Source organism: Martes martes (genome assembly GCF_963455335.1).
Source record: "Martes martes genome assembly, chromosome: 7".
NCBI lineage: Eukaryota > Metazoa > Chordata > Mammalia > Carnivora > Mustelidae > Martes > Martes martes.
Window position 1 is genome coordinate 33,144,747 of NC_137894.1, and position 26,766 is coordinate 33,171,512.

The following is a 26,766-nucleotide window of genomic DNA, read 5'->3' on the forward strand; positions in this document are numbered from 1 at the left end:
GATGTTTCTCCATCCCCTCACTTTCAATCTGCTGGTATCTTTAGGTCTAGAATGAGTTTCTTGTAGGCAGTATAGAGATGAGCTTTGTGGTTTTTTTGTACAGTCCCTCACCTTATGTCTTTTGAATGGAGCATTTAGTCCATTTACATTCAAAGTAATTATTGATAGGTGTGTATATATTGTCATCTCATTAATTGTTTAGTGGTTATTTCTGAAGTCTTTCCTTAGTCTTCTGATCCTTGTGTCTGTCTCTCTCTCTCTCTCTCTCTTTCTCATGATTTGCTGATTGTCTTTAGTGATATATTTGGATTTATTTCTCTTTATTCTTTGCATGTTTATTAGTTGTTTTTGATTTGTCATTACTGTTAGGTTTGTATATAACCTGTTCTGCATATAAGTTGATGGTGGTTAAAGTTTGAACCCATTCTTTACTTTTCTCATATGTTTTAGGCATATGGTATCATATTTTACATCCTTTTGTGAGATCCTTGACTGATTTTTTTTAAAGAAATGTTCACTTTTACTATTGTGTTTCTTTTTTGTCTTTCCTTTCCACTCACAGCATCCCCTTTATTATTTCTTGTGGGGCTGGTTTAGTGGCCATGAACTCCTTTAGTTTTTGTTTGTCTGGGAAACTCTTTATTTCTCCTTCTATTCTGAATGATAGCCTTGCTGGATAAAGTATTCTTGGCTGCAGGTTTTCCCATTCAGCACTTTGAATATATTATGCCACTCCTTTCTGGCTTGGAGTTTCTGGTGAAAAAGTCACTGACAGCCTTAGAGGGGTTCCTTTGAATGTGACTAGCTCTTTTGTCTTGCTACTTTTAATATTTTTTCTATATCATTTTATTTTGCTATTTTAATTATAATATTACAATAAAATTGATTTTGTAGGAGGTTCTCTGTGCCTCCTGGATCTGTATATCAGCTTCCTCCCCCAAATTAGTGAACTTTTCAGCTGTTATTTCTTCAAATAAATTGTGCGCCCCCTTTTCTCTCTCTTCTTTTTCTGGGACTCCTGAAGTTATTACATTCGATAGAGTCACTGATTTCCATAAGTCTATTCTTCTGTGTAATTCTTTTTTCTCCCTTTTGATCAGTTTGATTGCTTTACATTACTTTGTTTTTCTGGGTCATTAATTTGTTTCTCTGCTTCTTCCAGTCTTCTGTTCACTCCAACAAGTGTATTTCTCATTTCACTTCTTGAGCCCTATATCTCTGTATATTGTTCCTTATCTCTGGGTTAATGGTCTCACTGATGTTCTCCATTCTTTTCTCAGGTCTGGTGAGTGTCCTTATGATCATTGCTTTAAATTTTCCCAAGGGTTACCTGGGTAGGTTAGCAAGTTAAGAACCCTTCTCTTGATCTCACAGTTGTGAGCTCAAGCCTTGTGTTGGTGTTTGAGCCCAGTGTGGAGCCTACCTAAAAAAAATAAAAATAAATTCTCCATCAAGCATGTTACTTACATCTGCTTCACTTAGATCTCTGGCGGTGGCCTTGTCCTGTTTTTTCATTTGGACAAATTCTTCTGTCTTCTCATTTGTCTAAGTTTATGTGGCTGTTTCTGTGCATTAGGAAAGTCAGCTATGTCTCCGAGTCTTAAGGGTGGGTAATGGCTTTATGAGGAAGAGGTCCTTTAGTGCCCTGCAGTATAGTGTACAGTGTTCCCCAGGACCTGGTACCTCCAGGAGTGTCACCAGTGTGTGCTGCATATACTCTCTTATTTGGTCCCTGACCTGAATATGGTACGTTTTAACTAGGTCTGTTCTGGTCTGCTTATGAAATGAGATGTGTAGCCACCACTACTGGAACCAAAGTGTTGCAAAACTCCCGGATCAGGAGATGCAGTATTGTTAGGGGTTTGGGTCAGTGTTCTGGGGGAAGAGGCCTGCTGTGCTGGGACTGAGGCAGATATGACTGGGAAGGGTAGTTCCTCTAGAGCATGGAATGCGGGGGCAGGGTAGAGGGAACTTGGCGTAAGCAAATTAGATAGCAAGTGTCAGTGCCGTGCTGGTTCCTGCAAGTTGCCCTATGCTTATGCTGAGGGGTAGGGGAGGCACATGACATCTGCCAGTCCCTTTGTTCCTAGAGGAGTCTCTGTGAGATCACTGCCCCTGTAAGATATGATCAGAAATGAACAACTAACCTCCCAACTGTGTACCCTAGGCACTCTTCAGATTGCTCTCCCCACTTTGTGTCATGGGCTGTTTGCCCTGCCTTTCCCCCAAGTATACCCCCAGTGTCTTCACAGCTGTTCCACAGAATCCAAGTGTGAATTCTCAGAACTCCAGCTCTTTCTCTTTCTAGGCCTTCTCTTTCTGTGCACTCTCTTGTGTGTTAGTCTGTCTCAGCCTTCTTCATGACCTCAGATCCTCCCCTCTAGCAGCCACAATCTGCTTCTCTCCCTAGCTGTGTTTCCCACACTTCCTAACTCCTGCAGTGTGGCTTCTTCTCTTCCTGTGAAATTTGTTCTTGCAGTCTTTAGGTCAACTTCTGGGGTATTTAGGATGATTTGATAGTTGTTGTATTTGTGGGATGAAGCAAGCCTAGGTCCTTCTACTCTGCTGCCATCTTCCCAATGTCAAAGAAAGTTTTGTAACCCTTTACCTACAAATGTGATCTCAGTAAAAATAGCAAAATAACATATGGGGGGACTCTTGGCAAGTTGATACTAGAATTCATTAAGAAGAAAATAAAAATTTGGAAGATCCTTTAAAAAGAAAAAGAAAGGATTATAAAACATTTAAGTGAGTGGCATTTTAAAAGTATATTATCCAATAAATGGTGACGGAAAAATGGATAGCCATGTAAGGAAAAAACAAGAATTAAGATATTGATCCAGGTGAATCAAACACTAAAAAATAGGGACGCCTGAGTGGCTCAGTTAGTTGAGCCGCTGCCTTTGGCTCGGGTCATTGTCCCGAGGTCCTGGGTCTGAGTCCCGTGTCGGGGGGGAGGGGGGGTCCTTGCTCAGCGGGGAGCCTGCTTCTCTCTCTGCCTCTGCCTGCTGCTCTGCCTGCTTGTGTTCTCCCTCTCTTTCTCTCTCTGACAAATAAATAAATAAATAAATAAATAAATAAATAAATAAATAAATATCTTAAAAAAAAAAAAAAGACTAAAAAAAAGCAAAATGAAAATATTAGAAGTATATATCCCAGGCATTCTAGCTTTTCAGAGCTCTCACTGCCCTGCATCCTGCAGTCACTCAAGCACCCCTGTCTTCACCGGCGCAATGCCAAAATATCCCAAGAGGAAGCTTAGGTTAGCTGAAAGGGCAGTTACAGAAGAGCCCAAGAGGAAATCAGCAAGGTGGTCAACTAAAACCTTTTTCTACACAAGTTGAAACCAAGCTATGAAAAGTGGCAATAAAGGATCAGTCTTTAGGGGGAAAAAGGGAAACAAAAGAGAAAAGAGGAGCAAAAGGTAAACAGCTTGAACTATCTACTAACCAAGAAACTACTATCTTTTGGGAAACAGAGAAACTGGGACTAAGTGTGATTAAATTGATACCACTTACCAGATCAGTGATCCCTGTATTACACTTCCTGTTTAATCTGGAAGAATTTTTTTTTTATCACTGTTCTGTATATGTGACTTCTTTTAAAGCTCTAAAAAACATGTGTTTTGTTTTGTTTTTCCTTTTATTCCCCCAGCTTTATTGAGTTATAATTGACATATGACATTGTATAAATTTAAGATTACAATGTGATGCGCTGATGATATATGTATATATCATAAAATGATTACCACAATACAATTAGTTAGCATATCCATCACCCTACATAGTTACTTTTACTTTTTTGATGATGAGAACATTTAATATCTACTCTCTTAGCAACTTTCAAATATATGATATAGTAACTATAGTCAGCATGTTGTACATTATATCCCCATAATTTATTCATCTTATAACTGGAAATTTTTACCCTTTGACCACTATCATCCATTTCCCCAAATCCCCACCCCAGCCCCTGCAACCATCAATCAGTCTACTCTGTTTCTGTGAGTTTGGTGAAAATTACACTTTTTAAGGAGACAAGCATCTGACTAGGGCTGTGTATTTTCAAAACACGTATCTGAAGAAAGATGTGCATGCAAAATATTCAAATAACTAGGAAAATTCCACAATAAGAAAACAAGCTCTCCAAATTAAGATAAATAGGGCAATATGAGTAGATACCTTACCAAATAATATACATAAATGGGAAATAAGCATGTGTAAATTGCTCAATTTGAGGAATTAGTGGAAAATGATATGCACTGTGCATTAAGGAAAAGCAAAGTCAAACACCAGGGACATACTCTCTCCATCCATTAGAAGGCTAAATACCAAAACTGACAATACCAATTGCTGGTGAGGATGTGGGACAAAAAGAAATCTCATTCATTACTGATGAGATTACAAATGGTACAACCTCTTAAGAAGACATCTTTCCAGATTCTTTTGAAGCTAAGCATAGTGTCACCATATGCTATAGCATCTGTGCCCTCAGTGCATTTACCCAACTGATGTGAAAAACATACATCCACATAAAAACCACTAAGAACACATGCATAGCAGATGTATGAAAAGGAGAGGGGAATCCCATTTCCATTTTGAAAGTGTGAAATCAAGTGCTACTTTGATTTTTCTGTACAAATGAGTCATAGTGAACATTGAGTAATGCATAGAATTGTTGAATCAATATGTTGTACACTTGAAACTAATATGAAATTGTATGTCAGTTATACTTCAAAAATAAAAAATATATCGTGTAAGAGGGTTTCCCTTTCTCCACAACCTTGCCAACACCTGTTGTTTCCTGTGTTGTTAGTTTTAGCGTTCTGAAAGGTGTGAGGTGATATCTCATTGTGGTTTTGATTTGCATTTCCCTGATGATGAATGATGTTATGCCTCTTTTCATGTGTCTGTTAGCCATCTGTATGTCTTCTTTGGGAAAATGTCTATGTCTTCTGCCCATTTTTTAACAAGATTATTTGGTTTTTAGGTGTTGAGTTTTTTAGAAAAAGTTCCTCATACATTTTGGTTATTAACCCTTTATCAGATATGTCATTTGCAGATATCTTCTCCCATTCCATGGTTGCCTTATAGTTTTGTTGATTGTTTACTTTGCTATACAAAAGCATTTTATTTTGATGAAGTCCAATAGTTCATTTTTGCTTTTGTTTCCCTTGCCTCAGGAGACGTGTCTAGTAAGAAGTTGCTATGGCTGATGTTAAAGAGGTTGCTGCCTGTGTCATCTAGGTCTTCTACCCATTTTGAATTTATTTTTGCATATGGTGTAAGAAAGTAGTCCAGTTTCATTTTCATTCTTTTGTATGTTGCTGTCCAGTTTTCCCAACACCATTTGTTGAGGAAACACTCTTTTCCATTGGCTATTTTTTTCCTGCTTTGTCAAATATTAGTAGACCACATAGGTGTGGGTCCATTTCTGGATTTTCTATTCTGTTCCATTGATCTATGTGTCTGTTTTTGTACCGGTACCATACTGTCTTGATCACTGCAGCTTTGTAATATAACTTGAAGTTTGGAATTGTGATGACTCCAGCTTTGCTTTTCTTTTTCAAGATTGCTTTGGCTATTTGGGGTCCTTTGTGGTTCTCTACAAATTTTAGGACTGTTTGTTCTAGCTCTGTGAAAAATTCTGTTGGTATTTTGGTAGGGATTGGATTAAATGTGTAGATTGCTTTGGGTAATATAAACGTTTTAACAATATTCTTAGAATCCACGCACATAAAATGTTTTTCCATTTCTTTGTGTCACCTTCAGTTTCTTTCATTAGTGTTTTACACTGTTGGTGGGAATGCAAACTGGTCTAGCCACTCTGGGAAACAATATGGAGGTTTCTCAAAAAGTTGAGAATAGGGGTACCCAATGATCCAATAATTGTAGTACTAAGTATTTACTCAAAGGATGCAAAAATATTAATTCAAAGGGACACATACACCTTGATGTTTATAGCAGCATTATCTACGATAGCCAAATTACTGAAAGAGCCCAAATATTCATCAGCTGATGAATGGATAAAGAGCGTGTGGTGTGTCATATACACACACAATGGAATATTACTCCGCCATAAAAAAGAATGCAGTCTTGCCATTTGCAATACATAGGTGGAGCTAAAGAGTATTATGCTAAGTGAAATAAGTCAGTCAGAGAAAGACAAGTACCATATGATTTCACTCATATGTGGATCTTAAGAAACAAAACAAATGAATTTGGCGGGGAGAGAGGCAAACCAAGAAACAGACTCTATAACAAAATTGATACATACTGGAGAGGAGGTAGTGGGGGAGGCAGGGGCACTGAATAGGTGATGGGTGTTAAGGAGGGTACTTGTCATGAGCACCAGGTGTTTGTATGTAAGTGATGAATCACTAAATTCTACACCTGAAACTATATTACACTGTATGTTAATTGGGGTATAAATAAAAACTTGGGGAAAAAATAAAAATATATGTTTTTTTAAAAAATTGAAAATAGTTAACTCTCCATAATGTCTTAAACTGCTCCCTTATCTATGAGAATTGTGTGTTATCTGTGACATCTTTGGTAGTCATAGTTCAGCTTTTCCTAGTAACTTGGATTGGAAATCTGAATATTATAAATGATATTGAAACCTGGATTAGTCAGACTTCATATCTGCACTTAACCAACATTTGCAGATAATTAGAGTTGATATCTTGATTTTAGGAATAATTTATCTCTGAAGTTTAAGCTGGAAAATCATTGAATTATATTCTCAGAAAAGGACTAGAATTTGACTTTATATTTGGTATTTGCCTGAAGAATTGGGTATAAATCATTCATAAAGTGTGTGATCAATCCAAACCAATAAAACCCCTATTATAATAGAAAAATATACTGTAATCTTGGAGTAGAGAAGATTTTTCTATTATACAAAACCATTAAAAAGAAAAGTTGGTAAGTTCATTACCATAGATACAAAGCATTACTGTATGATAGAAATGACCATAAGCAAGGCAAAAGGAAAATGACACATCCTATGAAAAAATCTACAACTTTAATCTAATTTTCCCTAAATTAATAGGAGAAGCTCCTTTAAATCAGTAGGGAAAGACCTCCTACCTAGTGAAAAATGAACAAAGGATTCACCAACCACTGCTCAACGTGTTAACTCTTGACTCTTCAGAGAGTTCATGAGGTCAAATGTATTTTTATTATAATGCCAAGAAAATATTTGCCCTTTTCACTCTGTTGACTTTTGCATAGATGGTAGAAAACCAGTTATGAATAAAACCACTAAAAGAGAATATGTAAGTGAACATTGGTCTGGAAAAGAAAAAGTTACATTAAAAAAAAAAAAGTCATGCTGACTTTGGGGAAGTTTGAAAGTACAGAGAAGTGTAGAGAATAAAGGATATTATTCCACTCAAACTAATGTTAATAATTTGGTTTGTTTGCAGATTTAGTATATGTGCTGCCGAAGCGAGCACGGTTTGTTTGCAGATTTAAAAAAAAAACCCTACAATATACAAATTTATGTCCAGGTTTTAACACACATGAGCAATTTTCCATTTCCATGTATCTAAAAGCTCTATGTAATCAACTTTAAAAAGTACTTCCTTTGACCTTGTAAGATAACTGAGATGTAGAGGGTTCACCTTTTCCCTCATCTTTGTTTAATGCTGATTAGAACTTAGGCCTGAATAGCCTGTTTGATTTTCTTCACTCTCTTATGTAATTCTGAGCTAACCGGTGGTGAACTACTTAGTTGGCTCAATGATGATTATGAATGCTAAACAAAGGCAACTCTTCTATTGAATACTGGTAAGTGTGTAGTGGAATCAGTTCCGATTTTTCCAGCTCCCTGAGGCTTTTATATTACATGTATTACATAAAGTTTTAGTCATTTATTTGGCTTCATTAAAATAGTCAATATCAAGATGTCCTGAAATTTATGTGATTGTGATCGGTCATAATGGACATTCTGTGTTGATACTAACTCCAAATCCTGTTCTCTTCCTCAGTTCCACAGTGCCATCTTCTTCTGAGGCATCCTTTGTTAAATTTGCAGACTGATCTTCTATTTCAAAGGCCTTTTTCTTAATATATCATCTGCTTTCTGAACTCAGAACTGAAAGTGGAATAGCAATCTTGTAATTCTCTTGATTTTCATCCTGCTGTGTGTTTTAGAATGCATGAATTTGGAAGGGTTAGCCTGAATGCCCTTGGAGCTGCCCTCCACTTCCACCTTTTTCAGGTGAAGCCTTTTTTTTTTTTTTTTTCAGGTGAAACCTTTCAGGTTTCTGTTTCTGAGATAGCATATCTTCCTTCTTTCTTCCCAAAATCAACTCAGAAATCTGTCAGTTTATTTTCCCATGCTGTTCGAAAGATATCAGCATACTGGCATAAATAGCTAACTTTGAAAAGGACCTCTTAAAATATCTTTTTTACTGTGAAGTTCATATAGAAAAAGCACAGCAGCATACATACATATCTTAATGAGTTATAAAGGAACTATCTAAATACCACCCTTAGGTCAAGAAATAGAACATTGCTAGCACCCCCAGAGGCTCTCCTCTTTCTCTTTCCAAACACAATCCCTTCTCCCTCCCAGCATAAGCAATAACCTGAGTTTTATGTTAATCACTTAGTCTGTTTTATTTGTTGTATGTATGTATGTATCTCTGAACACTAGAGTTTTGTTTTACCTGTTTTGGGACTTTAAAAATGGAATAATCATGTAACTTGTTTTCGATTTGACTTAATTTGCTCGGTGTTATGTGTGTAAGACTTATCCATATTGTTTGTTGTGGTTAGTTATAGCTCATCGTCGTTAACGCTGTAGTATCGCAGTATATACGTATACCACAATGTATCCATTCTAGTGTTGAAGGACTTTTGGCTTATGTTTTGGGGAATTATGAATAATGCTTCTATGAACATTCTGATACATGGATTTTTGATGGACACATGCACATATTTTTGTTGATAAGACATAGGAGTGGAATTACTGGGTCACAGATACATATATCATCAACGTTACATAATAGTGAACTTTTTTCCAACATGGTTGTACATACTAGCAGTGTATGAGGAAGGGTTCCCAGTTGTTCTACTCCACTACATATGTTGCCAGATTCCTTCATTTTAGCCATTTTAATGGGTGTGTCAGAGTGGTTTAATTTGCATTTTTATGCTGTGACTCTAATGTGCTTATTCCGTAAGCGTATTGGCCATTTGGCCATCCTCTTTTGGGAAGGACCTGTTCACATCCCTGGCCCATTTTTCTAATTGGGTTGCCTGTTTTTGTTTGATTTGAAGTTCTTTATGAATTCTGGTTACTCCTGTTTAGATTTTTTTCTTCCACTCTTAAATGTATCTTTTTTTTATGTTCAATTAGCCACTGTATAATATGCCATTAGTTTTTGATGTAGTGTTCAGTGATTCTTTAGTTATTTATAACACCCAGTGCTCAACACAACATGTGCCTTCCTCAATACCCATCACCCTGTTTTAAAGATATCTTTTGATTAGCAGAGATTCTTAATTTTAATGTAGTCTAATTTATCACTCTTTACTTTTAGGATCATGTGTAAGAATTTTTTTTACTACCCAAGGTTATAAAGATCTTTATTATCTTTTAAAAACTTTATTGCTTTGCCTTTGATATTTAGGTATCCAGTACACCTGGAGACAGTTTTTGTATGTGATAAAATGAAGGCAGTGATCTTTGGGGGTTTTTTTGTTTTTTTTGTTTTTTTTAAGATTTTATTTATTTGAGAAAGAACATGAGCAGGGGGAGGGGCACGGGGAGAGGGAGAAGCAGACTCCCTACTGAGCAGGGACCTCAAAGCAGGGCTCAATCCCAGGACCTGGAGATCATGTCCTGAGCTGAAGGCAGTTGCTTAACTGACTGATCCACCCAAGTGCCCCTCCAGTTTATTATTTTTAACAACTTAAACATTTAGAAAAGTTGCAAGACTAGTACAATGAATACCCATGTACCTTCACCTAGATACAACAAATGTTAATATTTTGTCATGTGTGCCTTTCTCTCGCTTTTTTTTTTCTGAACCATTTCAGAGTTTATGACAGTTTACCCCTAAATACCTCAGCATGTATATCATAAGACCAAAGGCATTCTATTTAACCACACCCAGTGTAGTTGACGATCATGAAATGTGACATTGACATAAGACTGTTATATAATACACAGTCCATATTAAAGTTTCACCAAGTATCCTTTATAGTGATTTTCTTTAAACCAGTGTCTGGTTGGGGCGCCTGGGTGGCTCAGTGGGTTAAGCCTCTGCCTTCGGCTCAGGTCATGATCCCAGGGTCCTGGGATCGAGCCCTACCTCGGGCTCTCTGCTCAGCGGGGAGCCTGCTTCCTCCTCTCTGCCTGCTTCTCCACCTACTTGTGATCTCTCTCTCTGTCAAATAAATAAATAAAATCTTCAAGGACCATGCATTGCCTTTGGCTGTCAGGTGTGTAGTCTCTTCCCTTTACTCTTGAATGCTTCCCTCACCTTTTAGGCAGTGATCTTTATATTTCCACATGGATATCCAGTTTTTCCAGAACCATTTATTTAAAAAATATTCTTGGAGTGCCTGGGTGGCTCAGTCAGTTAAGCGTCTGACTCCTTGATTTCAGCTTAGAGTCGTCAGATCTAGCCCCACATTGGGCTCTGCACCTTGTCAGGAGGCTGCTTAAGATTATCTCTCTCTCTCACCCCCAAACTGCCTCCCCAACCCTGCTTGCTTGCTGTTTTGTTCTAAAATAATAACAATAGGGGCGCCTGGGTTGCTCAGTGGGTTAATCCTCTGCCTTTGGCTCAGGTCATGATCTCAGAGTCCTGGGATCGAGCCCCGCATCGGGCTCCTTGCTCAGCAGGGAGCCTGCTTCCCCCTCTCTCTCTGCCTGCCTCTCTGGCCACTTGTGATGTCTCTCTCTGTGTCAAATAAATAAATAAAATCTTTAAAAATATAAAAATAAAAATAAAATAATAAAATAAAAATAATTAATTAAAAAATTCTTTCCATACTGTCATGAAGTTCCCCTTTTATTATAAATCAAGAGTCTATATGTGCATTGATCTGTTTCTGTGCTCTCTGTTTTGAATTTGTACCAATACTAGGGTTTTTAATTAATACAGCATTCTAAAAATAATCTGCTGGAACAAGTCATCCTACTACCTTCTTCTTCAATCATGTTTGATTATTCTTGGCTCTTTATGAATTGGCCTCACAAAAATTCTCTTGGGATTTTTGCTGAGATTCCTTTGAACTAATAGATTGCTTTAGGGAGAATTGACATTTTTACAATATTGTTCCCATCCATGAACATGATTTCTCTCTCCATATAGACCAGTTCCTCTCAAAAATGTTTTAAAGTTTTGTGTGTAGTGACCTTACACACCTTTTCTCCTTGTCTGATGACCTTTTTTCAACTCACTTTCTGTAGATTTTCTACCTCTACAGGCATATTGTTCATGAATAATGATAGCTTCATTTAGTCTTTTAGTCTTTTGCCTTTTATTTCTTTTTCTTACATCAGCTAGAACCTCCAGTATCCTGTAGAAAGGAAGTACTGATAGTGATCATTCTTGGCATGTTTCCAGTCTCAGTGGGCAAGTTTTCAGGCTTCTACCACAAAGTATGATGTTTGCTATAGAATTTTTGTAGATGCTTCTTAAGTGTGTTCCCTTTTATTCCTGTTTTTTTAAGAGTTGTTACTATGATTTTATGTTGAATTTTATAAATTGCTGTTACTGTATGTATTTTATTACCACACACACACACACACACACACACACACAGTGCATTTCTAATGTTAAACCATAATTTACATATTACCACAATAAATCAACTAGTCTTACAGTAATATCCATCTTGTATATTGCTTGAATAGGTTTATAGTATGTTTTTAGGATTTTTACACCTGTGGTAATGAGTAAAATTATAATAGTGCTTTTAATATCCTTGTTATGTCTTGATATCAAGGGAACGCTGGCCTCTGAAAATGAGTTGGGAAAGCGTTCTTTTTAAAAAAACGTTTGTGAAAGAATTTGTCTTCTTGTTTGCTAGTAAAATCATCTGGGCCCATAGTTTTCTTTCTGGAAAAGTTTTAAATTGTAGATTGAATTTATAAGATTTTTCACATTTTAAAATTTATTCTTTGACAGTGTTAATTACTTGGATTTTTGTAGAAATTCTCCAATTCATATAAACTTTCAGATTTACTGACATAAAGTTGTTCATAGTAGCTTCTTAACTTTTTTATCTACAAGATTTATAGTAGTGTCCCTCTTTTCATTCCTGCCTTTGGTTATCTGTGAATTCTTAATTTTTCTTCATCAGTCTTGCCAGGGTTTTAAACTTTTTATTAGTCTTTTTAAAAAGTTACATATTGGCTTTGATCCTCTTTTTTTCTAATGTTCATTTACTCTTATCTTTGTTTTCTTTTTTCTCCTTTGGTCTACTTTGTTACTCTTTACCTAGTTTCCTGAAATTGGTGCTTATCTCTTTAATTTTTAGCCTTTCTTGTTTCTAATGTGTGCATTTAGGGCTGTAACTTTAGGGTAGGCAGTGTTAAAGTGTATCTCACATATTTTGATACTGTTGTTCAAAATAATTTCTAATTTCCATTGTGATTTCTTCTTTGTCCATGGATATTTTACTTTATTTTTTTTTTAAGATTTTATTTATTTATTTGTCAGAGAGAGAGAGAGAGAACGTGTGCACGCACGCACAAACAGGCAGAGTGGCAGGCAGAGGCAGAGAGAGAAGCAGGCTCCCTGCCGAGTAAGGAGCCCGATGTGGCATTCAATCCCAGGACCCTGGGATCATGACCTGAGCCGAAGGCAGTGGCTTAACTGACTGAGCCACCCAGGCGTCCCTGTCCATGGATATTTTGAAGTCTATTTCTTAATTTCTGAATTTATAGAGATTTTTAGTTTTCTCTTTGTGATGACACTACCAGGAAACTTACTTTAAATTACTTTAAAGGTCAGGTAAATTTTTTTAACCGCTTGGAAATTTATTTTCTTACTGTATATGTTTTAAAATAAAGAATATTCTGGGCACCTGGGTGGCTCAGTGGGTTAAAGCCTCTGCCTTTGGCTTAGGTCATGGTCCCAGGGTCCTGGGATCAAGACCCCGCATCGGGCTCTCTGCTCAGCAGGGAGCCTGCTTCCCGCCCCGCCCCCCCCCACTTGTGATCTCCGTCTGTCAAATAAATAAATAAAATCTTAAAAAAAAAAAAAAGAATATTCTGAAGTTGAAGTTGTTAGATAATTGAGTTTTTATATGTCTATTATGTCACTTAACGTATATCAAGTTGCTTTACTGTGTACACACATTTGTTTTTTCTGTGGTAGTTATAGCATTGTCTGTTTCTTTGAGTATTTCTGTCAATATGTTACTTTAAACTTTCAGAAGCCATTTCTTAGGTACTTCCAAATTTGGAAACCTACCTTCTTCATAATTTGAGCTTTTGTCATTGTGAAATATCCCTCTTCATCACAAACTAACACTTCTTACCTTAAAGTTTACTTTGCCTGGAACTTATTTAGCTACACCAGTTTTCTTTTGATTAAACATGCTATGTCTTTTATTCCCATCTTTTTACTTGCAGCTTTCTAAATTCTAATGTTTTATATGTGCCCCTAACAAATTTCATATACTTGGGTTTTCTTTATTAAGACACTCTGACAGTCTTCAGATTTTAACAAGTGCATTTAATCTATTTACATTTAATGTAATCTCTAATATATTGGGATTTAAATCTACTATTTTATTTTGTGTGTTTTATTATTCCTACCTGATAACATGTTCCTTTTCTTTATTGCCTTTTTGGGGTTTGTTTTTGTTTTTGTTGTGTTTTGTTTTGTTTTGCCTTTTTCTTTTGATTACTTTTTATTCCATTTTTTCTTTTGTTAGTTGCAAGTTTTATACTTTTTTACTCTTTTTTGAATAGTTAACCTAAAGATTGCAACATAAATCTATGACTATCAAAGTCTGTTAATTTGTACTTTTATCTTCGATGATATAAGGACTTACATATGCTTAGCTATTATTATATTATATATTATATATGATGTAGTTGCTCTTGTTATTTTTAATTATCTGTATACTTTAAATCCATACATTATTCTTATGTTTTATGTAGTCAGTATTCATTCAAAATTACTCACATACTTTCTTTTCCTTGTTCTTCATTTATCACCCCGACTTCTCTTCATTTTTCATGTCCCTTTAGTACAATTGTATTGGTGATTGTATTTATAATTGTATCTTAGTCTGTCTAAAAGTATCTTTATTTCAACTTCATTTTTTTTTAAGATTTTATGTATTTATTTGACAGAGAGGGATCACAAGTAGGCAGAGAGGCAGGCAGAGAGAGAGGGGAAGCAGGCTCCCTGCTGAGCAGAGAGCCCGATGTGGGGCTCAATCCCAGGACCCTGAGATCACGACCTGAGCCAAAGGCAGAGGCTTTAACCCACTGAGACACCCAGGCGCCCCCCAACTTCATTCTTGAAGGTGGTTTTGCTTGGTGTAAACTTCTAGATTGGCAGTTTCTTTCCTTTCATCATTATAAAAATAGCATCTATTATATTTTGCTTTCCATTATTTCTGTGGGAAAGTAACCTTTGAACCGAATAGTTTATTTTTGTTGCATGTGTATATGTAGTTTTCCATTTTATAACTCAGTTAACATTTTTTCGAGTATAGTTAACACGCGCAATATTACATTAGTTTCATGTGTACAGCATAGTAATTCAACAAATATATGTTACGCTGTGCTTACCACAGGTGTACACAGTGCTATTGCAGGTAGTTACAGTACCACTGACTAGGTACCCTGTGCTGTACTTTCTAGCCCTATGACTTATACATGCCATAACTGGAAGCCTGGATCTCCTACTTCCCTTAACTCATCCCTTTGCCCCCTTCCCTCTGGCAACCATTGGTTTGTTCTCTACATTTAAAAGATCTGATTCTTTTTGTTGATTCATTTGCTTTATTTTTTAGATTCCACATATAAGTGAAATCATGAATTTGTCTTTATCTGACTTTTTCACTTAGCAAGATACCCCCTGGTTCCATCCATGTTGTCATAAATGGCAAGATCTCATCCTTTTTTTATGACTGAATATATTCCATTACTTTTTTATCCATTTATCAATCAGTGCACACTTGGGCTGCCTACGTAATTTGTAAATTAATGCTGCAATTAACATAAGGTTGCATATATATTTTCAAATTAGTGTTTTCATTTTCTTTGAATGAATATCCAGTAGAGGAATGACTGGACCATATGGTTGTCCTACTTTTACGTTTTTGAGGAACCTCCATACTGTTTTCCAAAGTGGCTGGACCAGTCTGCATTCCCACCATTGGTGTAAGAAGGTTCCTTTTTCTCCATAGCCTTGCCAATACTTGTTATTTCTTGTCTTTTTATTCTAACCGTTCTGACAGAAGCAAGACGATATCTCATTGTGGTTTCGATTTGCATTTTCCTGATGATGAGTGATCTTGAGTATTTTTTCATGGTCTGTAGGCCATCTGTAGGTCTTCTTTGGAAAAATGTCCATTCATGTCCTCTTTCCATTTTTTAATTGGGTTGTGTGTGGTTTTTTTGGTTTTGAGTTGTGTAAGTTCCTTATATACTTTGGATATTAACCCCTTATTGGATAGATGATTTAAAAATATCTTCTCACAGTCAGTAGGTTGCCTTTTTTGTATTGCTGCTGGTTTCCTTTACTATACAAAGGCTTTTTATTTTGATTTAGTCCTAGTATTTATTTTTGCTCTTGTTTCCCTTACCTTAGGAGATATATCTGGGAAAATGTTGCCATGGCCAATGTCAGAGAAATTATTATCTGTGTTCTCTTCTAGGAGTTTTTATGGTTTCAGGTCTCACATTTAGGTCTTTAATACATTTTGAGTTAATTTTTTGTGTCTGATGTGAGAAAGTGGTCCAGGTCATTCTTTTGCATGTAACTGTCTAGTTACCTCAGCACCATTTGCTGAAGAGACAGTCTTTCCCCTGTCATATATTTTTGCTTCCTTTGTTGTAAATTAATTGACCATATAACCATGGGTCTATTTCTGGACTCTGTTATGTTCCATTGATCTTTGTGTCTGTTTTTGTACAAGTACCATACTATTTTTTATTACTGCAGCTTTGTAGTATCTTGAAATCTGGAATTGTGATACCTCCAGTTTTGTTCTTCTTTCTCAAGATAGCTTTGGCTATTCAGGGTCTTTAATGATTCCCTAGAAATTTTAGTATTTGTTTTAGTTCTTTGAAAAATACTGTTGCTATTTTGAGAGAGATTGCATTGAATCTGTAGATTGCTTTGGGTGATATGGACATTTAGCAATATTAATTCTTCCAATCCATGAGCATGAATATATTTTCCAGTTGTTTGTGTCATCTTCATTTTCTTTCATCAGTATTACGTAGTTTTTGGAGTACAGGTCTTTCACCTCTTTGGTTAAGTTTATTCCCAGGTAGTTTATTCTTTTAGGTGCTGTTGGAAATGGAATTGTGTTCTTAATTTCTCTTTCTCCTACTTCATTATTAGTATTTAGAATTTTAACTGAATATTTTTGAATATTAATTTTGTGTCCTTGTTGCAGGTATACTTTTAAGATTACCTCTTACCTTGGAGTGCCTGGGTGGCTTGGTTAGGCATCCAGACTCTTGATTTCAGCTCAGGTCATGATCTCAGGGTCAAGCCCTGTCTCAGACTCCATGCTCATCACAGTGTGTCTCCCTCTGCCCCTCCCCACTGTTCATGCTCTTACTTTCTCAGTCTGTCATAAATAAATCTTAAGATTATCTCTTGCCTTTTATTTTTAGCAGTTGTTTCTATGTGTGGACTTCTTTCTATTTATCTTCCTTAGAGTTTGAATGCTTTCTTCAGTCAGTAGATTGATATATTTAATTGGTTTTGAAAAATGCTCTGTCATTATCTCTTTAGTATTCTACAGGATCTCTCCTCTTCTGGTATTCTTTCTTTGTATGGTTGATCTTTTTATTTTGTCCTTTCTAACTTTTTACCTTCTTTTCCTAATTTTTTCAGGAAAAAAATTATTTTCTGCTTGATTCTTTGTTTTCTTCGGACTTAACTTCCAGTCTACCATTTCAACTCTGTCTTTCTATCTCCTTCGGCATGGTTGTTTTAAGTCTGTCTGATAGCCACAGTATCTGGAGTCATTGAAAGTTTCTGGGTTTTATTGTTTTCACTAGTTTTCATTTACATTGTCTTGTCTCCTTTTGTGCTTAGTTACCTTTGATGATGTGTCATACATAGTATTTGAAAAACTATTTGTAGAAGTATTTTGAGGATTGAGAGGACATGATTTTCCTCCAAAGTGTGTTTTCATTTTTTTCTGTCAGGTTGTAGGGCACTCGCAATCTGGGGTTACTTTAATCCGGTTTTAGGACTTAAATTTTCAGAACCATTCAAATGACTTGAAGCTAGGCTACAGTGTCCACAAAGACTTTTATTTCAGCTTACCCTTGTTTAGGATGCAAACCTTGGGGATCTCAGCATCAGGCATGGAAGTTTTACCAGGCAACAGTCCATGCCCTTGTGTGCGTCTGGACTCAGTTTTTATTTCTATCCCAGGGATTGGCAAACTTTTTCTATAAAGGACCAGAGAATAAATATTTTAGGCTTTGTGGACCATACGGTCTTTGATGCAACAATCAGTGCTGCAGCTGTTTTTCGGAAGAGCCTAGACAATGTGTGAATTAATGAGCATGAATGTATTTCTGTAAAGATTTATTTTCAAAATCAGGCACAAGGCCAGATTTGGCCCAGAGCCATAGTTTGCTAACCCCTGCTATAGTCTGTCAGAAACTCTGCTCAGATTCTCAGCCGCATCTAAATTTAGATTAGCCCTGAATGCTGAACTAGCCTCTCTTTTGTTTGCTTTGTTAACTAGCTCTCTGGTGCCTTCAAGAATATTTTGGTTTTGGTTTTGGTTTTTTAAGATTTTATTTATTTATTTATTTGACAGAGAAAGAGAGAGAGGGATCACAAGTAGGCAGAGCAGCAGGCAGAAAGAGAGGGGGAAGCAGGCTCCCTGCCGAGCAGAGAGCCTGATGTGGGGCTCGATCGCAGGACCCTGAGATCATGACCTGAGCCGAAGGCAGAGGCTTAACCCACTAAGACCCCCAGGTGCCCCTATTTTGGGTTTTTTATGTTTGGTCCAGGTGCTCTCAGAAGGAGGTTTAATCTGAAGTACCTAGTCTGCTATTATCAGAAGCAAAAGTCATATACAAAGTAACTAAATTAAAAGCAATGAGATTCCCCCCCCCCCGCCCTAATCTCAAAAAGGAAATTTCTTGAGGTGCTGTCAGAGAATCTCACAAGCATCCTGTATATATAAGTGACTTTTTTTTTTTTTTAATGAAACTGACTTTTCAGGACATGTTTCTATAGTCTTCCTAGAGAGATTGTGCATTCCAAGGTTAAAGTTACAGAGCGGCATTGTCTGTCAGACCTTTGTGGATGGAAATGTTCTGTATCTTCCACTATATAGTATGGTAGCCACTAGCCTCCTGTGACAATTGAGCACTTGAAATGTGACTAGTTTGAATACAGAACTAAAATTTTACATTTATTTAATTTTAACTAAATTTAAATAGCCAGGTATGGATACTTGTTTGGAGTAGACAAAACTTATATTTAAGTGAAGAATCTCTCCTCTCAGTGCATAATGTGTTCCCACAGTGCCACCTACCAGAGTATCCATTTTCTGGTGCTCCTGCAAGAAATACTTAATCTAAATATGTTTGATGGACAGTATCTTCTAAATATCTGAGGGCTTGCAGAATGTTTCCATTTATTCCTACCATTTACCTCGTGTGATGGAAGTACACTTGCTGTTCTGAACAGGCTGCATACACCTAATGCAGTCACTCAATTTACTGCTAACACATATTTTTCTTTGCAGGGTAAGGGGCGACTTCGTCGAGGAAACTATCCAAGTCCATCCTCTCCTGTTGTGGTCCGGTTGCCCTCCATGTCTGATGTCCCAGAAGAGACCTTGACTAGTGAAGCCACTGTGGAGACTGACATCACAGAACAACAGCAAGCAGCCATGCAGCAAGAGGAGAGGGTACTGACTGAGCAGATTGAGAACCTACAGAAAGAGAAGTAAGTTTCTGGGAGGAAAGGGAGCCACCAGTCGTTACCTGTTTTCATTTTCTGCGATCTGTGCTCTCTTGGTTTTTCCTTTTTTATTAAATATCCCCTGTGTATCAAGCACTATATCCGGTAATACAGGGGATGCAAAGATGAAAAAGACATGTTGCCTGGACTCAGATAAGAGCGTGAAGAGTTGTCACCTCAGTGAAGGAAGCTCCATGGGCAGGGGTACCTGAAGCTTCTTGAGTGACAGTGCTGGTGACTGTGATAAGGTGTGTCAGTCTTAGCCAGGTTTCCGAACAGGTCTGAGATCAGCCTCATTGAACAGGTTGGTCTTTAAAAGGAGGAGTAAGGATTCCTAGGCTAAGACAAAAGTCCCTTTCAGGAATGGTCATCATTCAGAACTCCCTAAAGTGGGACACCTTGGTGGCTCAGTCACTTAAGTGTCTGACTTCAGCTTGAGTCCTGCATAGGGCTCCTTGCTGGGTGGGGAGCCTGCTTCTCCCTTGTGCCAGCTGCTCTCCCTCCTTGTGCTTGCTTTCTCTGTCTAACAAATAAATAATTAAAATCTTAAAACAAAAAAAGAGAACTCCCTAAAGAAGGTTATTATCTGAAGATCAATATAGCCATGGGGCCACCAACCGGATGGTCAGGGTAAGGCAGCAATTTTAGTGGGTGCTGGGATACTAGGTGGGGAAATTGGTGGCAATTTAGGAGAGAGACAGATAGTCAACTCTCTGCCCTCTGCCATCACTAGAGCAAGGTTAAGTAACGGTAACACTACATCTTGGGGATAGTACAGACATGCTGTGGTTCTTTTTGAGGGTACTGTGTATCGGTTCTTACTGACAAAAAAGGCTCTAAAGTTTTAAGGGGATTTTTGTTTCTGAGTTCCAGGATCCCAGGTCTAAGAGATTGATGCATTAGGGGACATCCGAGTCTGTTAAAATACGTTTTGCCTGTCAGAAGTGATTCTAGAATTTTGGTAAGCTAAAAAAGCAGCTGGGACTCAGCTGTACAGAACACGATAAGGCAGAGGTTGTGCACCTTGACCAGGGGCTAGCTATCTAATTTGAAAAGAGGACCTCACTCAGCTTTGATGAAAATGTCATTGGAGAATATATAGTTTGAGCTAGGTAGAGTGGATGCAAAGCTAAGAAGGCTCTGAAAAGAGGAGATTTGATGAGAAAGGGAGTAAGAATTGGAAGGATAAGGAAATTGTGGACAGTTTGGGACTCAGAGCTAGTATATTTCCAGGTAGTGACAAACTCTAAGATCTGCACATTGGAGAAATTGCCCACGTAATGTGAAGGAAAGATTGTTAGAGGTAGCAGACACAAGGACACTTTGGTGTGAGAGTACTGAGGTGAGCCTTTACGAAGATGTTTACTGACAGATCAGGGTGACATCAAGTAGTAGCGAGAAAGCAAGATTAGGAACCAAGTCCAAGACTTGAGGGAACAAGGGACACAACTGAGAGGTTAGGTGCCTGATGAAGAGGAGTAGAGAATGCTGTGAGTGGAGGTGGCATAAGAGGCAAAGGACAGAAAAGATCAATGATGTTTTACTTCATCATTAGTGCCAGTTCATGGAAAATAGTTAAAGAGCTAGAAGGAATCTTAGAGATTATCTCATGTCATCTCTTTGTTTTGTGGATGAGGGCACTGAGGTCCAGGGAGAGGAAAGTACTTTGCCAATGCATTATGTATGAGTGTAGAGTGAGTTTAGAACCTTGATCTCCTGGTTATCAGCCCAGAGTTCATTTTACCAAAATATCTTACAGCTGCAGCATCTTTTCCCAGCTCACTCTTTGCTCTATTATAGATCCCAGACTGTGTTTGTAGCCTCCATCATTACTGTGGCTTACGGGTCTTTATCACCACTTTGGATGGGAACAGTAGGAAATGTGACTGTTTTGCTATTTAAATTTCTTTCATCGTAAGTCTTTTTTTTCCTGTTGTCTTCCTTCCTCCTCTTATCAAACACTAGTGGATTTCTTGATTATATCTTACAGGGAGGAGCTAACATTTGAGATGCTTGTACTGGAACCCCGTGCTTCTGATGATGAAACCCTTGAGTCTGAGGCCTCCATTGGGACTGCTGATAGCTCAGAAAATTTGAATATTGAGTCTGAAGGTGCCATCTCTGAGAAATCAGGTAAATGAACATATTAGACCAAAGAATCCAGATTTGTTTTGCAAGGGAGGAATACGGATTCCAGGCTAAGACAGAATTCCTTTCAAGAATGCCTGACCTTATGGGAGAAGGTGACAAAGTCCTAAGGAGTTCAAATATACTGATCTTTGTGAAGCTTCCATTATATATTATTCATCAGACCCAACATTTAATGTAATGCAGTTTTTTGTCCACTTAATGTTTTCTTCTCTGTTTACCACAGAGAAAACCCAATAATTACAACACATGTTGTCTTACTGATCCATGATCCATGTTCTAAGGGTGGTTGATAGGAGTTGGGCCTGCTGAGAGATGGGCTTATACCAAAGGAGGTATTTAACTACGTGGCATGTCTCAGGGAGACATAGAATTACTACATATCCTGGCAGTATTTTATTTTATTTTTTAATTTTTTTATGTTGTATTAGTCACCATCATTAGTGGTTTGTTGTTTTTTTTTTAATATATATATTTTTTGCCAGAGAGAGAGAGACAGAGAGCACATACAAGCAGGCAGAGAGGCAGGCAGAGGCAGTGAGAGAAGCAGGCTCCCTGCCGAGCAAGGAGCCTGATGTGGGACTCGATCCCAGGGCCCCGGGATCCTGACCTGAGCCGAAGGCAGCGGCTTAACCAACTGAGCTACCCAGGCATCCCCATCATTAGTTTTTGATACAGTGTTCCATGATTCATTGTTTGCATATAACACCCAGTGCTCCATGCAATACATGCCCTACTTAATACCCATCACTGCGCTAAACCATCCCTCACCCCCCCTCCCCTCTGAAACCCTTCGTTTTTTCCCCCAAAGTCCATAGTCTCTCATGGTTCATCTCCCCCTCAGATTTCCTCCCCTTCATTTTTCTCTTCCTTCTCCTAATGTCCTCCATGCTATTCCTTATGTTCCATATATGTGTGAAACCTTATGATAATTGTCTTTCTCTGCTTGACTTATTTCACTTAGCATAATCCCCTCCGGTTCCATCCATGTTGATACAAATGGTGGGTATTCATCCTTTCTGATGGCTGAGTCTCCCAAATTAATAAAATCATAAATGAAAGGGGAGAGATCACAACTAACACCAAGGAAATAGAAACGTTTATTAGAAATTATTACCAGCAACCACATGCCAACAAATTAAGTAACCTGGAGGAAATGGATGACTTCCTGGCAGTATTTTAAATGATAGTGACAGTTGTAGGCCTTTCCTAATGGCGTAGTCGAACTCCAGATTTCTTGGGGTTGATTCTTATATGATATGTTTAGAAACGGGTAACTTCTCGGGTTATGGCTGAGGACAGAGTAGGTCAGCCTGGACGCTTCAGACCTCAGCCCACCCATCACACGGGAATGGTGAAACCTATTATTATGGGATGATTTGCTTTAGAGGAAATTGTCACTTAGAGCTTTGATCTCTTCTTTTGAATTAGAGAGAAGCTTAGTCCTTAGCTCCCTGAAGGCAGCTGGCAAATCTGAACCTTCAAGCAAGTTACGAAAGCAGCTAAAAAGGCAGCAAGACTCTTTGGATTCAGTAGACTCTTCATTCTCTACTTTATGTTCATCTAACACTGCATCTTCTCATGGGACCAGAAAACGATTTCAGATTTATTCTAAATCTCCTTTCTACCGAGCTGCCTCAGCTGGCGAGGCCCTGGGAATGGAAGGGCCATTCGGTCAGACCAAATCCCTGGAAGACAGGCCTCAGTTCATCAGCAGAGGAACCTTCAACCCTGAAAAGGGCAAACAGAAATTAAAGAATGTGAAAAACTCACCTCAGAAAACCAAAGAGACCCCAGAGGGGACAGTTGTGACTGGCCGCAGGAAAACTGTGGACCCAGACTCCAGCTCCACCCAACAGCTAGCTCTCTTTGGAAATAATGAGTTTATGGTCTGAACTGGCAGCTGTGTGTCCCTTCATGGCTACAGAGTGGTAAACACATCTCATCTTCGGGGCCTCTTCTCATCCCCTCGTCCACAATAGTCCAACCTAATTGTGGTCCTGCCTCTTGCCGCCCAAGCATACAACCAAGAACTTGTGTGCTAATTTCCTGGGCCTCCTGCAGAAACAGAAAGGCCTCTGTGAAGCCTGCTGGGGATGGTGCCAGCTGTGCCTTGGCTGCTGTATTTGACTGGAGAGTTCACTAAACAGAGCCAGCGGGGGCCTGGGGATGTGGGTCAGTTGTGGAGATCTTCCTAGTTGCCTCTCCTCCATCCTCTTTTCCTTCCCAGAGGTGGGTGTTGAACTGGGGGGAACATGGTGGGCCTGAGGGAACCACTGATTTTTGACATTTGAAGAAAACATATAAATCTTTCTTAACCACGAAAGCAAAAGCCTTTGGGTTTATTTTGGGATAGTTAGGAGCTGGGGTAGAATATAATTTTTTTCCAAGGATTTATAAACAAAAAGCTTAAGCCCTCTATTTTAAGATTTTTGAGAAATACTCCATAGTATATTCTGGGGAAAGTAAAAATGTAATTGTTTCCATGAAGCCATCAGAGCATGTCTCAGACATCTGGTTACATAATGAAGAAGAGAGTACATGTTTTGTTTTTTGATGATGTTCAGTGTCATAATAATGCCGGTTTCACTCCTGGTTAGTTCCTGCCAAATATATTGCATGGGCTGAAGTTTCAGTTTTCCTACTATACTCAGACTTCCTGGTCCTAGGATTAGGTTCCTCTAATTTTTTTTTAACTGTCTCAGAGACATGGTGATCCCTAAACATGAGAGTCTCATCCTAATCCACCCAGGCTTTCCTCTTTGTATAGATTAAGCTGAAGATCATATACGAACCTGTTCATCTGCTGCTGGATTTCCACCACAAACTCAGACAAGTAATGTGACCATCTAATCACTTCTCCTAAAACATTCATATACAACACTGCATGAATAAGTGTTAACAGAAAGCTGCCAAAAAAATAAAAGAGAAAAGTTTTTAATATAACCATCTAACTATTACCTTCTTTTCCTCAGACCATCAGTATTAAATAGATGAAAAAATAAGGACTACTTGAAGCTATTTTTGTTAATATTCTGGTTACTGAAGTTTACTGTAAATATATATGTATAGTATGCATATTCTTTTTAACCTTATGCTTCCCTCCTCCTGGTGGAATTTCTTCCCACAGATTAAGAGCCATTGGATAGGGGTGAGAGCTACTATCCCAGGGTTGAGGGAAAAATCAGACCATCTTTTTCACCACTGGGTGTCTCCCTACACCTAAGCTATAATAGCATTTTAAGCTTCTTAGCATTTGTGGGATTAGAAATCTGTTTTTGCTATTTATAATATATGGAAGATGAAACATGATACTCTTTCTTGAGATAAGTATGTGAAAATGTTTATTTTTAAAGTTACTAAATGCATCTTGTCTAACTACCACATGCACTGTTCTGAAAAAGAGCCTTTACCATCTGTAACCTGAATTTTGGTTATTCTCTCTTTTCATACTTCAATTTGAAGTTGTGGAAATGTTAAGACTTTGTTAGGACAGATTCTCTCCTGTTACACAACACTGAACCTCATGTCACTGCCTCAGTGGTTATTGTCAAGCCCCAGAGGTCAGGCTTAGAACATCATTCTGAGTGGCAGCTAAAGGTAGCAGGAGTCTTACCTCTCCCTGGTTTGGTTTCAGAAATGAACTAGGGAAAGGAATCTTTTTAAATCTCCAGAATGATGGTTGTGAGTAAGTGTTAGATTTTATATCCCACAAACATCTGCCGCCTTGTTCATGCTGAGGAATAATAAATGTTAAAGCCTTTTAAAAATCAAACTTTGGAGAATCTCTTAGAGGAAAGCCCAACCCCTCAGCATGGTCAGGTCCAAGTGGGACTTCTGGGGCCCCAGGGCCCCAAGCCAGGCTGCACAGGTTGTTTCAGTATTCCTGGGGGAGTAGTGTCCTGCTGGGCATGGACTCTACTACTCTCTACTTGCTCCAGAACATTGGTAAATACCATATGAGAAAGAGATGACCCTTGTTGGATAATTTCCTTTGGCCCCAAGGAACGGCCTGGAGAACACATCTTGGCATATGTTCTCCCTTCTAAATTTTTGCAGATTTTCCTTGTTTGTTTGCAAAATAAGTTTTTGGCAGTTGGAAAAAAAAAATTAATCCTGTTGGCCACTTTATAAGAACTAGGCAATGGATGTTAAGAGACTTTATATTTCTCAGGGACCTGAAACCTGAATTTGGATAAAATTAAATAAAAAATACTTGTTTTTTGGTTGCTAGATTTGTGGATTTCTAGTCATTTAACAAAGTGCCAGAATGGAGGGTTGGGGGGGGGGGGCGGGGAGAGATCCGCACAATCCTAAGAATGAAGAGCAAGTGTGGGACCCTCCCTTTGAAGGAAAGAAAGCTTTGCTTCTCATAGGATAACAAGTACTGTTGGCCTAACAAAGAGATGAAGCCATAACTCCTAAAAACTGTCAGAACCAAGTGCTGTATCTTCTTCCATATGGTCTTAACTGGTCCTCTCTGTGGTTAAAGTTATGTCACCACAAAGTGATGCTGTATTATAATCATTTAAGATGAAGATGTGTAACCTTCATATACATCACAGCTGTGCTGCCCATTGCTTCTGCTTTGCTTTTCTTTGATCTCACATGCTACAGACAAAAATCCCTGTGTGGCAGCAATGGGGCAGCCCCACATTTGGAGCCCATACTCCAGAATACAGAGGAATTCTGTTCGTTTCACACATTCCAGCCCCAAACAAAGCCTGGATTTGCACTTCTCCACATTAAAGCCAGCTATCCCTTATCATGGAAAATGTAATAGAAGCAGAGAAGTATCATTTTAAGGTTACATTGTATATCAGAAGTGAAGCAAATTTGTTTAAACAGCAAGGATCACGGAGGTGACATACTTAGTTTGTAATGCACTTCCTGCCATTTTAATTCCTTTGCTACTCTGGGCTTCTAGAAACACAAAGGGGAGATACAGAGTTCTCAGTACGGGCCTTGAAGAGACAGAGGGACCTGAAGTCAGGGAATGGAATACCAGAGCCCCTACCTTCTCACGCTTTGGAAACCAGCTGCAGTTCTTACCCTGCTGCTGGGAGGTTAGTGGAGACTTCTGTGTTCTTGACAGAGGGTGGTTTTCACGGTCAAAGACAGAAGAGAAGAGGGGGTCCCAGAAGCATGCTGAAAAGAGGAAGTCCAGCAAGGTTCTGCAGGCCCACTTCAGTGACTCTGGGCCATGTTGGGTTTTTTTGTTTTTGTATTTTTAAACTGTAACTAACGAATGTGTACCTTTCACAAGCACTTTGGTGAACTAGAGAAGAAATTCTCAGGATGTGTTCAAAGCTAAGAGAGCTTTAATTTTAAAAAGAAACAGTTCAGATGGTTTTCCTCATCCTCCTCTCCTCTTTTTTCCTCCTTGGTGGGGGAGCTAGGCAATGGGCATGCATCATTCTGTGTTGACAAATGCATTATGTCTATCCATAATTTTG

At 38.2% G+C, this 26,766-nt stretch overlaps 1 protein-coding gene across 1 annotated transcript in view; it reads left to right on the forward strand.

The window, feature by feature from the left end:
* Positions 1-25,541, forward strand: part of MYO9A (myosin IXA) — a 276,631-nt gene extending 251,090 nt beyond the window's left edge. Inside the window, exons 41-43 of the mRNA XM_080807816.1 lie at positions 18,945-19,147; positions 21,153-21,295; positions 22,742-25,541. Of these exons, the coding sequence (XP_080663942.1) occupies positions 18,945-19,147; positions 21,153-21,295; positions 22,742-23,205 (810 nt within the window). The 3' untranslated portion in view covers positions 23,206-25,541. The remainder of the gene's footprint in view (positions 1-18,944; positions 19,148-21,152; positions 21,296-22,741) is intronic.
* The last annotated feature ends 1,225 nt before the right edge of the window (positions 25,542-26,766 follow it).